General features: G+C 42.0%; 1 protein-coding gene across 3 annotated transcripts in view; it reads right to left on the reverse strand.

Annotated features, from left to right (window-relative positions):
- Window positions 1–15,096, reverse strand: part of STOX2 (storkhead box 2) — a 134,993-nt gene that overhangs the window by 72,823 nt on the left and 47,074 nt on the right. The window contains exons 1-2 of one of the 3 annotated variants that reach the window (XM_035111718.3): window positions 13,383–13,685; window positions 12,424–13,054 (exon numbers count right to left, since the gene is read on the reverse strand). The exons of 1 other annotated variant lie outside the window; for it this stretch is intronic. In XM_035111718.3, coding sequence (XP_034967609.3) covers window positions 12,424–12,589 — 166 coding nt within the window. In that variant the 5' untranslated portion in view covers window positions 12,590–13,054; window positions 13,383–13,685. Of the gene's footprint in view, window positions 1–12,423; window positions 13,055–13,382; window positions 13,686–15,096 lie in introns of those variants that run through there. One more of the 3 variants, XM_035111719.3, reaches the window with a different exon arrangement.

Genomic DNA, 15,096 nt, shown 5'->3' on the forward strand with positions numbered 1-15,096 from the left:
TAGCATGTGAGTGGTATTGGCTTAGGCACTGGACGGGAATGAAACACGTAACTCCACCTGACCGGTGTGGAGACACTTAAAAGGTTAACGAACAGTGGGAGGAGCTTGTTGATGCAAATACAACTGGAGGCAAATACAACTGGAAGCTTCCCCTGATGTCACCAGTAGGGCATCGGACAGGATCCACGACTGCCGGATCCCCTGAACGTGATACCCCTAGGAGGTAGGTGATGGCCTTAACCTGACCTCTGACACACAACGCAGATACATCACTTATTGAATAATCCAATGCCTAACCGCCAATACCAAAAGTTGTGGCGAATTGCTATGAGGTAGGCGAAAAAACCCAGAGGCCGGTGCCAATTTACCAAATGGATAAAAAAACCTCCTACCAGGCCCCTTGGGCAACCAAGGCAACCAACTGAAGTCCACAGCAAGGTCAAAGCAAAGCAACACCTAAAGGGAGGGAGGATGATCCGATGCGGGCAGGAAGCAAAGAGAAAAAATCCCCGCTGCCGCAGCCATTTAAGCAAAGCTAGGCTCTGCCCCCCAGTGAGCCCTATTGGCCAGCTGAGGGGTATGACACAGAGGCGGGGAGGGGCTGGTGCAGGGGGCTGACCACGCCCCCCTGCAGAGGCGGGAGGCGGGCCCTGCGCACAACCCCTCCCCTTTGGAAGGGAGGAGAGGCTTATTCAGAAGCATGCTGCCTTTGATACAGGAGATTGTAAACAGCCATCATGGCTACCGTAGTAACCACTGATAGACAAATCATGGAGGATACGGCTAATTCCCTTTTAAAAACCATCCAGGTTGGTGGTCATCACCACATCTTGAGGAAGCCAGGTGAAGAAGTTTCTCTTGGAACTTCACACCATTCAGCTTCACTGGATGATCCCCAGGTTCTAGTATTATGAGTTAGAGAAACCTCTCTCTATCCACTTTCTCCATGCATTATTTCATATGCATCTTTCATGTCTTCCCTTACACACTTTCCACCTAAAACCTAAACCCTTTCTCACAGGAAAATTACTCCAGCCCAATGTTCATTTTGGCCACAGGTACTGCACGAAGTATTTCAAGTATGGTCACAACAGAGATTTTGTTCTTTTTCTGCATCTGTAAAACATGTTTTTAATAAGTGATCCACAAGTTACTATAAACTTTTGGAACTGGTCTTTGGTATCCTAGGGAATTTGTAAATGAAATGAAGCTCCACCATTCTCCCGCAAATGTATTTTTGTGCTTTGTTCCTCTTAATTTGTAAGTCAATTTTTCTGTAAGGGCAATGCACAATTCTCTCTTGAACCAGGCATTCCGGTTTTACACCTTTAAAATCCTTCCAGAATATGGCTATAATCATATGTGCAGCCACTAAGAGAAATTCAATTACTAGTTTACCTACCAAGTCCTGATTCTCATTTAAATACAGATTCCGTAACACTAGTTCTGAAGACTTAATGACATGAGATCCTTTGGGAGCTCTTCATAATCCCATTTTTGCCCCTATAACCAATAAGTTGGTATCATTCACAAACTTGGCAACTTTAATGATCTGGCTTTAGGGGTGAGCAGTAAATAATTAAGGCACAGGTCCCAAATCAGATCCTTGGGGACCACACCTTACACCCTCTCATTGTGAGAACAGCCCTTTTATTTCTATTCTATGCTTCCTGTTCTTTATCTATCTTCTTATCCCATGACTGCTAAGTTTGCCCAGGAGCTTTTGGTAAGAGACGTTGTCAAAAGCTGTTTGAAAATCCTAGTATACAGTGTCTGCCAGATTTCTCCTATCCACTTGCTTGCCGATACGCTCAAATAACTCTAAAAACTTTGTGAGACAGGACTTACCTTTCCAGAAATTACATTGATTCTTCTTTAGCAAGATGCTTTATCATTTTAATTTTATGCCTTAAATTTTGTATATTGTATGGTGTTTTGTATTGTTGTTTTTGTAAGCCACATGAGGCACAGATATGCTGAAAAGCAGGGTGCAACGTTTAAAAATTAATTAATTTAAAGGTCACCTTCCAGTTCTAAGACACCATTCTTAGGGAGAATTTATATCACTTTGTAACTCTGGTGGACAAAATCGACACAATATATGAGATGGATGGGATTTGGGCTCCAATAAAATCTAGAGGCCAAGAGGTTCTCCATCCCTGATGTAGGCATCTGGTTGGTCAGTATAGGTGTAAGATGCTGGATTAAATGCAGCTTTTTTGCCTGATCCATCCGGGCTGTTCTTAAATTATTAATCTCATCCAAATTCATTAAATTGCAATTTAGCTATGTAAACAAATATGGCCAAAACATAATGAATTCACAAATCATTTGTGGTTTTTATGCCCATTTTAGCATGACAGTTCAAAAGTTTAAGGAATTTACCAGTAAGCAAAAAATATCTGAGTATTTCCTTTCTCCTCGGTCTTCTACTCAGACCCTATCCAGTGCTAGAACTACTAATATCTGTTTGATGTTCAAGACAAAACTGTCATCTTAGTTTTCCTGGCAACATGGGGTATATATTATAAAACGAACAAACTTCTGCCTGAATTTTCTATTGAGGCTGCAGCTTTTCTTAGCAGACGGCATTTATGCTGAGCTGAATAGGAACCACTCCTTATTCTTTTCAAATAACAGGAATCACATTTTCTACAATGTGATGAAAACAAAGTGTTATTTTTGGTTGGTAAGCAATTGGTTGACATGGTAAAAGTGATACCACCACTTAATAACAGTAATTCCAAATCATCTCCTGCTAGTATTATGAAAAGGGAAGTATCTTATACAGTCATCAGGTAGGAAGAAAAAGAAAATTTGCATGAATGTTACGGCAGTTCAAGCTGCTGGTCAGTGAGCTGAACCGACAATGAAGCATTGTATTTTAGACTTCTAACAGATCATCATGTTACCAAAAACACATTACAATTTCACAAAATTTCTTCTCAACTTTTTAAAAATAATAATTCAGTACACTATCCAATGCCATGATTCCCACAGATGTGTTTGCTAAATATATGTTTCAAAAATGGAAAGCTGTTAAATTATGTTTAGGCTTATCTAAGCCAATCCACAAGTTAGCTGATAACAAAGGGAGATAAAAACTTTCCTGCATTTCAAACACAATAAAAACATTCTTGGTTAGTTTACATCTAGTACCATGATCCAGCACTACAGTATGTCGATAAATATCAGCAGGTCTGTGCAAAACAGTTGAGCTCACATACTCCTCTTTGTCTCCTCTCCTCCTCTTACTCAACAAGGAGGATTTCTACTATGTTTACTTTCAACTCGTGACTTCGTGCAGGAATGGGAGCTGTGGCTGTCCAGATGCTATTTAACTATAGTCCCTATCCTCCATGACCATTGGACTGTGCTGGCTGGGCTGATGGAATTTGGAGTCCAAGAACATCTGGACACCCCTGACTCAGCAGTATGTGTGAACTGTGAACCAGGAATTCTAGTTTACAACCAACAATGGTTAGTTGCTAAACATGCCAGCTTCATGGTTTGAGCCTGGCTTGTTTAGCAACTAACCATTGTTGGTTGTTAACCAGAATTCTTGGTTCAGACATACTGCTAACGTTGAGTTTTTGAAATTAAAAGTAAACTCAGCAGTGATCCTCCTCCTGGGTGCATGGGAGGAAGAGACAGGAAGTGTGAGAGCTCATACTTGCCAATACTTATCCACATGGTGCAAAACTATTGCTTAGCGCTAAGCAGAACCAATCAAATTTGAATACAGGTCAATCAATGGTCTCAGCAGCATTAAAAGAATATGAATTCTGGAATATTCTTATAAAAGCCAGGTTCCCCGAATGACATTTCAGGATTTTATTGAAGAGTTGTGGTTCTAGGAAAATCATTCTACAAAGACCACATGTGTATGCCAGCCATATTTCAAATGGTAGCAAGAGGCAATGTATCTTTGCTTTTGCCCTAACCTAAGAAGAAGTCAGCCCATTTTATCCTTCACTTACCTACCGTAAATGGTCCTCAAGCAATGTCTGCCCAGTTTACTGCTAGAACAATGCCACTACCCAAACAATTAAATACCGGTAAACAAAAAACACTTAAGGCTTCAATTCTACATACACTTACCTAAAATGAAGCCTCTCTGTATATTGGGGGGGGGGGGAACATCTTGAAAAACATGTACAAGATTGTACAGGACTGTAGTACAGAATTGGTCTAAGCTGCTTTATAAATATAAAATGATATCTCTTGCTCCAGGAAATTTGCCATCAATACATTTAAGACAGGAAAGAGTAGGAGACTACTTCAAAGCAGTTGTCAGGGGCTATACGGTAAACGCCTTTGCCTGTTCATCAATGAGGTCATCATCCAAGGTCTTGCCTCTGGTGGGTGGCTAATGCAGAAGATCATCCCAGAGATCTCATTTTGTTCCTACCCTCTTTAAATGTTAAAACATTTTATTCTCTCAAGCATTTAGTAAACAAAACTATGATATTTGTATCATTTGTTGTCTGCCAATTTCTCTGCAGCTGCTACAATTGTGAGTGTGTTCATTGGTTATTTTAAGTGGGTTACTTTTGGCATAGTTTTATTTTGGATTGTAGATCACCTTGAGGGCCTTCTAGTGGAAAGATGGAGCGCAAATGTTTTGAATAATCTTTTTATAAAAAGACACATGATGTATGTGCATCTCACCATAGCAAAGTCACAGTTGGGTGCTCGTCCAGGGCAGTTGCAACTTACTATAGCTGGACCAACACTTTGCAAATTACATGGCGAGGCTTAACAAACCTTGGCATGGAGAAAATATACAAAATTAGACAACAGGCCAGGTGCAAAAGGAAGAGCAGAACCACTGTGGCTTGCCTAATTTTTATCCCTTCCTTCATCCGAGAGGGGCAAAAAATATATTACTTCCTCACGCTCACTTTTTGTATTATTATTCTCACAAGAATCTGTGAGGTAGGCTAGAATGAGTGCATGTGATTGGTCCAAGTTAACCTAATATGCCTCAGGGCTGAGTAGGAATTTGAGCCTGGGTATGCCTGGTCTTAGTCAGAAACTCGCGCTGAAATACTATATTGCCTCTCAGACTTAGGAACAGAATTCTAGCCAAGTATATCTATGTTGCACTAGGTTCTTAAACAACCTATGTAATGGCAAGCCTCTATTACAGAGCACATGGACAAGGAATATGTGGCACTGCAAACATTGTTGGACCAGCACAACTCCCCTCATCCCCAAACACGGGTGATGCTGGCTTGGACTGAACAGATGTTGGAGTCCAACAATATCTAAAGCAGGCATGTCAAACCTGCGGCCCTCCAGATGTTTTGGCCTACAACTCCCATGATCCCTAGCAAGCAGGACCAGTGGTTGGGGAAGATGGGAATTGTAGTCCAAAACATCTGGAGGGCCGCAGGTTTGACATGCCTGATCTAAAGGACCACTGGCAGGTTTTTCAATAATTTTATGTATTGCATCAGAAGCCGGAAACAAACTCTTAATATTGAGTTGAAGGGCAAAGACAGTAACATGACAGGGTTGCTAAATTAATCACAGTAGTGTCTTTCAAGCCAATGTGTTTCCATTCTTCAGATAAGCAGCCCAAATTTCAGAAGCACGAGTGACCCTATGCTTATTTTTGTCGCCTTGTTCATTTATCTGAGCACCAACCAACCCTTATTTGAAACTGAATTAAGAAGCTCGATATAAGTTTCTCTTTCCCCAAAAATCTCTTTTTTAAATGGCTTTTTCAATGCATTTCATCAAGTAACATGAACAAGTAGGTTATTCCTCCATTAACAAAATTAGTACTTAAGCTTCTGCTTGGTGGCAAGACTTGCATTTGGTTCCTTTTTTTTCTATTTGAATACATGAGCCACTTCCCACTAAACATACTGAAGTGATTTAACAACAAAAACTTTGACAATACAGATGCGAACCGGGATAAAATTCTCAACTTAAAAGACTCGTTGGAATAGGAAGGTCTTCAATAAATAGGTGTCAAAAAGATGGAAGAGAGGGTGCTTATCCGATGCATCACATGAGGGAGTTGCAAAGGCTATGTGCCACCACACTAAAGGTCCAATTCCTACATTTGAAGGAATGGACCTACACATGATATGGCATCTGCAGGTGGCCTTCTCCTGCGGAGCACAATAACTGGTTAGATACAGAAGGAATGAGGAAATCTTTCAGGTATCCTAGTACCAAGCTGTATAGGACTTTGTACACCAGTCCCAGCATCTTGAATTTAGCCCAGTAGCTAACTGGCAGCCAGTGCAATTATTTACCAGTGACACAATATATTGCTGATATTCTGCCTCAGTGAGCAGTCCAGTCACAGGGTTTTTTCTTCTTCAGCAGCAACAGCAGCAGCTTTTGAGCCAAACTCAGGGGCAGCCCCAATCTGGAGGTTACTAGATTTAAGTATCCTCAATACTTCCTCACCATTCCAAACAAATATATTGGTGTAGCAATAGGGGGAAATTAAATACCGGTATTTATTGTCAAAAACACACCTACAGGTTAGGGAAAGGCATGTCATCTGTCCTACGTCTCTTAGCTACTCCTAGGCGTCCACCCAATGAGGCAGTTGCCGCAACAGAGAGTTCCCGCCCCAACCTCAGCTTATATATCTCCCCTATCAGAGATGCACGCAAGCAGGAAAAGACTCCACCTACATGTAACTTTCTGCTCCTCCTCCTTCAATTCTCTCCTGATCCTGGGAGACAGTGGAGCAGGAGAGGTGGGGGCAGGAGGAGGAGGTGTAGAAACCATTGCATCTACACCAGCCTGACCTATCTCTTCCCCTTCCCACACCTGTTTTCCACTCTCCAATCCTGCAGTTTCTCCTGCCTCTGACTCTTGTTTACTGGCTGCTATAGGTTACCCCAATTCACTGATCCCTTCTTCCAAGTCAGTTTCTAACCCTGCTTCTCCCAGTGACCACTCATCAGTATCCACTCACCAGTCATCAGTGTACAACCTGTCTCTGACATTTAGCCACTACTAATATATTTTGAGTTACAGGTAGGTAGCCATGTTGGTCTGACGTAGTCGAAACAAAATAAAAAAATTCCTTCCAGCAGCCCCTTAGAGACCAAATAAGTTTGTCATTGGTATGAGCTTTCGTGTGCTTGCACACTTCTTTGAGTTAATGGCATTCATGCAGACTGTTCAAAACTTTATATACCTTAGATTGAGCAACACCACCACCGCTGCTAGTAGCAGACAGTGCAGAAAGTATCGCAATCATACTCATCCTGCTTAATCAGATTCTGATGGAAAAACTATTGTATGTGTATCATACTTAGGGTTGCCATATTTCAAAAAGTGAAAATCCGGACACAAAGTTGATTAGCATTCCCCCCCCCCGTGGTTTTTTGTTTGTTTAGCGTTGCCCAAAGTTGTTGAGCTTTGCCCAGTTGTTTAGCGTTGCCCAAAGTTGTTGAGCTCAAAAAGGGTTTTGAGCTATTTTTTATGGAAAATGACACTGCCGGCATGGATTGCCATAAGTCTGCATTTTCCCAGACATTTTAGCAAATTTCCGCCCGCAGTATTCCGGCTATGTTTGGGAAATTCCAGACATATGGCAACACTGTCCTCTCCCCAATCACCCCCACAGGGCCAACTGGCACCAGCTGCCCTGCGGAAAGGAAGAAAAGAGGCAGGCAGGCAAAGACAACATCAGGACCTGTTCCAGTTGGACTGTCCCCTCCATGATCCCCACAGAGCTAACATAGCAACTACCTTGTGGGATGAAACATCCAATGTCAGCTCCTACCCCACCAGAACCGTTGTCTTTTGGGGGGATGTGGCTCTTGATGTATCTGTATTTCAGAAGGATTACTGGCCACTTTGAGGACTGCTGGAAAAGTGGAATATAAATCTACTAAACAAACAAGAACATGCATGGGCTATCTTAATTACAACTCATCTTCTTGCACCGATTTTAAGTAATGGGCTTCCAATACATGGTTAAGTGCAAATACATAATAGACAGTAAGAGGCAGTGTTAGAAATTCAGATATATTAGTTAGGTGCCAAACACCACCTTAAAGCTAAGTTACAGTTGATTTGCCAGGGGGTGGACTACATGACCCTTGGGGTCCTTTACAATGCTACTATTATATGATTCTATGATCTCAACTACAGTACATTGATTGACTGTAGCTTGCTCTTACAATTCACTTGTCCCAGTGTGCAAGTAGGAGAAACACAAAGAGTGGTAATGAAAATGGTATTAACTATGGACTAAGGCAGAGGCTTTTAAATTGTGGTCGCCAACCTGATGTCCAGAAATCTCCAAGTAGTTGCAATTGGGCCCAGGCCAGTAGCAAAATGCACTTTCTAACACTTCGCTTGCTAAGTTCTCAATAAGCAGCATACTAGCATTTGTTGTTGTTACTGTTGCTGTTTTAGCATGACTGTTTCCTATTAGTTAAAATTCATCACTATTATAGTATCTACTGTTACTGTCATTTTCAAGTTATAAAAATTATTAGGATAGACTTAGTCAAAATCTCTCTCTAGATACAAGGTCAAACATGTTTATTGTTGCAGTTTCATTTATTTCAAAGGCATCAAAGTCAGTGTGATTTATTATGGGATATGTATATTTTCAGCGTGACCAATGAACTCTCTGCATAGCCTCTGAACCCTATGCTTACTCAGAAGCCTGAAGAAACTCTGAACTTCAGCAGAGGCCATTTACTAGACAATTATTCATCAGCAAAAGGCACAGAATCTCACCGTGAAAACATCACTACTTTACCTAGCAGTTTCTTCATGGGTTGTCTATCAGCTTTTTCAAAACATTTCACTGTTTATTAGTAGCCCACTCAAAATACTATTCAAAATGCTATATATATTATGCTATATATATTATATTATAAATTCATAATATTACTAATTCATAAAGTAAATGCAATTTTTTAAAAAGAAGCCCTCTCCCATTCAACTTTGTAGACAGTTGCACTTCTACAGTAATTATTTGGACCATTTTGTTATTCAAAAGCACATACCCTGTCAGATTACAATTCTTAGTAACTGTTAAGACCACTTTCAGGTCTTTTACAATCAAGTGGTATGCAAATTGTATGAAATAAAATAAACAAACAACACTCAAAACTCTTACAGCCATTTACATGAAAACTGACCTTCGGTTCCAAAATAATCAGGGTTGGAGCAACTCCCGTATATGGAATGGTTACACTGTTTGGGGGTTTTATGGGTTGTTGTTTTTTTTTAAAAAAAAAAGCTGAGTAAAGGGGACATGATAGCGCTGCATAAAATTATCCATGTGTGGAGAAAGTGGAAAGATATTTTTTTTCCTCCTTTTGTCACAACACCAGAACTCAGGGTCATCCAAAGAAGCTGAATGGTTGGAGATTCAGGACAGGCAACCGGAAGTACTTCTCTTCATATAGTGCATGTTTAAAAGTATGGAATTCTCTACCACAAAATGATGGCCGCCAACTCAGATGGCTCAAAAAAGGGGATTCATGTAGGATGTGGCTACTGAAGGCTACTGGTCACAAAGGCTGTATAATACCTCCAGGATCAGAAACAGCATGTCTCTGAAAACCAGTCACTGGTGAACCACAGCATGAGAAGGGCATTGTACGCAAGTCCTGCCTACGGGCTTCTCATAAGACATCTAATTGATCACTGTAGGAACTGGAATATTGGATTAAAGTAGCCTTTGGTCTGCTACAGTCATGAAGATCTTGTGTACATGTATTGGTGTGGGAGGGGTTAGAGAGAATAATTTAAAAAGAATTTTAAATTAGATCTTGTTTAATAAACCCATGCCCAATCCCGAAGACTCAAAGTGCATACTAATGAGTTTACAGTCTTTTGAGTGTAGGAGGGAGAAGAAAACAATTTACTTGCTTGCATCCCTCAATGTCCTTGGGCTCAAACAATCAAGCCCAAGCAAGCAACCTTGTCTCCTATCTCCCAAACAATACAGCACTTATTTATAAGGGACCACAACAATACTAATAGTAATTAGGCTAAATGACTGGATAAACAGAATGCAGCCCTCTTGAAAAGCCCATGTGTTTCAAGGCCCTCTCTCCTGAAAAACAGTTTGGGCGACAAAGAAAGCATTTGTATTCACAGTCACTGCTACTTTTATGCAAGACGACTTCCTATAGATTTCCTGTCAGGAAGAGAGCTTCCTTTTAAAATAGCCGAAGTGTTTAGATACAGTACCCATTCCTCCCAAAACCAATATTTGGAAAGGCAAAGGACAGAGTTCATTAAGAGAGAGAGAGAGTCAACCCACAAAGAGGCCAAAATTACTTTTCCAGCTACAGTATCACATGCTAGATTTGCTTTACATCATTCTTGTTTCAACTGCCACTTGTGCTATGCTCCTAACAATTATAGTGTATTACTCATAGTGGATGTGTCACCTGCTCCCACCCCCCACACCACACGTTCTTGCATTGTAGCACTGCAGATTATTGCCTCTAGGATATTCAAAGATGTAACATTCTGTTTTAGAATGTCCAGACACAATAGGCATTCCCTTCCCATCCCCCAAGCAAGTACAGACTCATATATGTGTCTATATTACTTACACACATACACACACCTCTGGAATCAGACAACTCAGTATTGATAATCAAACTGGACCATGCAACCACTCTCCAGGATCTTGTTTTTATGAATACACACATACTTTGCATTTAATTCATGCTAATTGCCACCTATAAAACTCTTAGGAGAAATACATCTGTTAAAAGGATAACTCTTTCAACAACACTGCTTTCAAGAAAAACAAAGAAACCTGTTTTTTCCCTCCATAGTCTTAATACAGTTGCAGAAAACTAACTTACTATTCTGTTAGGCATTATCTAATCATTCTGATCTAAAATGTTCCAAATCTCTCTCTTTTTGGGGGGGGGGGGACACTACACTGTCATAATGAACACCAGCTCAGATTCTAGGTGTATACAGTACAGTGAGGCCAGATTTCTCATAGGTGTGTTGCTAAATGTACTGCAGCAACCAAACTCTAAACAATATAGTTGCTTTTCAGCTCCTAAAAGCATAAATTACACTTGTCATTTCATTTAATGCATACCTTCTGAGCAAGACAGATAAGCTTGTTCACCAAAACTTAGTCAAGTAATATTTCCATGAAATATTTCTTCTTCATGTTTATGATTGCTGACAAAAGAATGTTCACAAGAGATTATTAAAGCACAAGAATCCGCTCCAGTACTGTTTAAAGAGATATATTTATTAGAATGCAAAGGAATAACTTAGGTATGTAAATTGCTGATAACCACTAACTTTGACTTGAAACTGGGGATGGGATACAGGAAGGAGATGGAAAACCTTTTCTAGCTATGTATAAGAAATCTTCATTTCTCCAAGCTAAAGTGAGTCTCACAGGGGGAAATATGCCTTGATGATAAATGGGATATTTGGCATCATGGTCATGAAACATTATGCCAGATTGTCACACTAACGAAGCACTCAAACAACAAAGGAGGCTTCCAAGATATTTTGTCCTTCTCATCAACATTCTCTTAAAGATTATTTCCTGTTTCCTCCTGAACATCTCAAAAGGGAATCATAGAATGAATGGAACATAAAGACATCATTAAAAGGGAGGGATGAGGCATTTCCTTTCATGATTTTTTATTAAAAGATGACTGTTTCCCCTTGTTATAATCTTCCACAGCTTTATTGTTTGTGCTCTTATCCTGCCATGCATGCACAAGCATGTTGGTGCAGTGTCCATTATTTTTAAAGAGCTTCCACTGAAGCAATTGAATAGATGAGCATACACATGTGACACATAAACCACAGACACCCTGTCCTCCTAACACACAAATGTTTATATTTATACTTATTTTTGTATAACCAAAAAGAACTTCCCCAGAAAAAAAACAGTCAACTGGGACACGAAGGCTCTATTCACAGAACCCCCAACAGCAGCGACACTTTTTGTTGTTGTTTAGAAAATGAAACGCAGAAATGCCTATTGAGATAATTGCATTTAGCTGGATTAAGAGACAATATCTGATTTGGTAATCATGATTTAGCAGAAGGAGACCAGGGGTGCAGATTTGGGAGTGGGGGGGGGAGAGACTTCTTGGATCACATCTACTAGGCATTTTGATTCGTTGAAAATACTGATCTGACCATTTTTCTCTCCATTTATTTTAGGGGGAAGGGGGGGGGTCTGGAAGGCTTTAAACACCATATTGAGCAGGCCCTGCTGTGAATCTTCCTGAGGTACAAAATGGTGGATGTGAGCTTTAAAAGAAATTGCATTATTCATTACAACCTATGTTAATCAGTCACAAGATAACCCTTTTTTACACTGCACAGGGGAGATAAACAAACATGCCAGCCCATGCCTTGAAACAAACATACAGATGTACACACACACACACACACACACAGCCAGTTACTGACCAGATGTCATGTAGCCCCGTGAAGCCTGGGAAAGGAAAGCTGGGGGGAAATGTTTGTGCAGGCGGTAGTCCTTTTCACTGCGGGACCTCATGCGATCAGAGGCCCGGTCAGAAAAATCAGAGCTAGGCCAGGCTCGCCGCAAGGTTGTACTTCGCGTCTTCTTCATTTTGAGGCTACCTGCAGTCTAATCCACCACGAACAGCAGCAGCGGCGGCGGCGGCATGAGCCAGGAGGCCTCACAGCTTGCTCGCTGCACTCGTTTTACACACGTCTCTTTACAGGCACCGCTCGGGTCGGCTCTGCAAGCAACATTTTGCCACTACCTTGTCCATCAAGCAGACCGCAGGTCCTTTCCTTTCCCCCCTTGGAAAAATCCAATTCTTTTACACACGTCCCACAATGCATTACAATTCATTGGCGCTCAAGCCCGGCTTGTAGCTTCCAGAGTCAAGTGGAGGAGAGGCAAATTATGTGGCTTCTAAAGCGGGGGGGTAGTGGCGGTGGCGGAGGAGGAGAAGAGCGACCGGAAAAAAGGGGGAGGGGGGAGAAGAGAAGCGATCTGCAGCGTGGAAGCTCTGGGGTCCCAAAACAATAGGTCGATTCAGCACAGAAAGGCTCGGCCAACTGTGATCTGCAACACAAAAGGCCCGGGCGAATTAGGCAAAGCAGGCTGCCTTTGGGCTTGACCCGAAAGACCGCAGGGAGCAAAGCAAAGCAGCATCGGGTCTGCAATGCCATAGGATTCGCGGGGAAGTGCTGGTAGCGGCCAAAGGCTGGCTTCCCCCGCCCTCCTCCAACCTATCAGAATCCGAGCAAAACATCAATGGAGCAGCCGAAAAATCATGGCTGCTGCAGCAGCGACCATTCTCCCCCTTAGCAGCTCTCGCAGCTCCTCCTGCTGCACTGGCAAAGCAAGGATCCCTCGCTCGCGCGCCCATTCAAGGTGTACATAAACCTACAGGCAGCAGCGATGGTGCTCGATGCAGATGGTCATCATGGCCGAGGGCTCCCGAGTCCCGTCTCTTCCAGGCTCCTGCAGCCTGCCGTCTTTCCTTCCTTCCTTCCTTCTCGCATACACGCTTATTCCTCTTTTCCCATCACCGCCTGTGCTTGCCTACGTTTGCGCCCGTCGACCCGTGCCAGCTCCTCCAGGCTTGGGGGGCAGCCGGACCGCGAGATTAAGCCCAACGCGCTTTGCTTTCTGCAAATCCGGTGCGTTTGCCTTGCCTTGCCTCCCTGCTCCTCTCCGCCTCGACTACAGTGAATAGCTATTGAAGGCAGGAAACAAGGCAGCCACCCAGTCTTATGCTAATCAAGGAGCTGCCTTAAGTTAGACGCGCTCAGCCAGTCGGGCTGCACATTCTCATGTAAAATAGCCCTGGGCTCACCCAAACCTTCGCTTGTGCCCCAGCCTATAATCAGCTTGTGCGTATTTACATACAAAGTTGTATTTTTTTATTTTTTAAATAACAATCCAGCCTCTACCTCCTCTCTTTTCTTTTTCTTACAAAGAAAAAACAGGAACGTCTTTGTTTTTTGTTTTGTTTTTTGAAACCAAACCCGCCTGCTAGATTTCTTAGCCTGCCCAAACAATCATTGATGTTGGAACGGGGGTGGGGTGGCATGGGGAGAGAGATTGGTGGAGGGAGCCCATTCATTTGACATCTGGAGAAGAACTCTAGGACAAAAGTAATCAAACTGCCTAGAAGCAGCTACTACTACTACTACTACTACTACTACTACTACTACTACCACCCTACTTCTTTGGTCCCTCTCTCTCTCTCTCTCTCTCTCTCTCTCTCTCTCTCTCTCTCTCTCTCAGAGCACACACTGCCAACCAATCAGACTCTATGAGAAAGGCCTGTAATCTCTTTTGCAAACCAAAGGCTTGATACAGCTGTTTCTAGTCCAATAGCGAATCATTGTGAGACAACAATGCATGCAGGGTACTAAAAGGAGAGGGGTCCGGTTCTGTTTGGGATGTGCTGCTATCTGCAGAGCACCCAAGCAGCCAGAGCATGACTGTGGGAAGGCTGTAGGATTCTGTTCTGTCTGGAGGCTTAGAGGGATACACCTCCATCCCCTCCACCCCTTTTACCTCTCCACTAAAAGGAATTTTAACTATGCTTGTTTTTAACCACAAGAGCTCTTAAGGCCAATAATTTTCATTCGGAATAACATTATTTACTATCAAACAATTCAGAGGTCTTATTTATAGGAACATTTCTATCTGGTGCCTACATTCCACTCTGGGCAGCTGAAAGCAATCAAAAGCAACCATAAAGTACAATAAAAATTTATAAGGTACAATATAACACAAATAGACTAGAACAGCAGATAAAGTAAGGCATCAGATTAAAAAAACTTTTCGAATAAAACACACACCTACCTAAAACAGGAAAGGTTTTGCCTCATGGCGAAACACCATAAAAGAGGCGGCCGATAAAATCTCCAAGGGCATAGAGTTCCAAAATTTAGGTGTGACCACAGAGAAGATTTTCTCTCTAGTCCCTATTTATCATGCCTCTGTCACACACAGGACATAAAGAGCCTCTTTGGAGGCTACTACCCTTCCATCTCTCTCTCTCTCTCTCTCTCTCTCTCTCACACACACACACACACACACACACACACTTCTATGCTTTCATTAGCCATTCACCTGTTCACTTTATT

Source organism: Zootoca vivipara, chromosome Z1 (genome assembly GCF_965207765.1).
Source record: "Zootoca vivipara chromosome Z1, rZooViv2.hap1.1, whole genome shotgun sequence".
NCBI classification, from domain to species: Eukaryota; Metazoa; Chordata; class Lepidosauria; order Squamata; family Lacertidae; genus Zootoca; species Zootoca vivipara.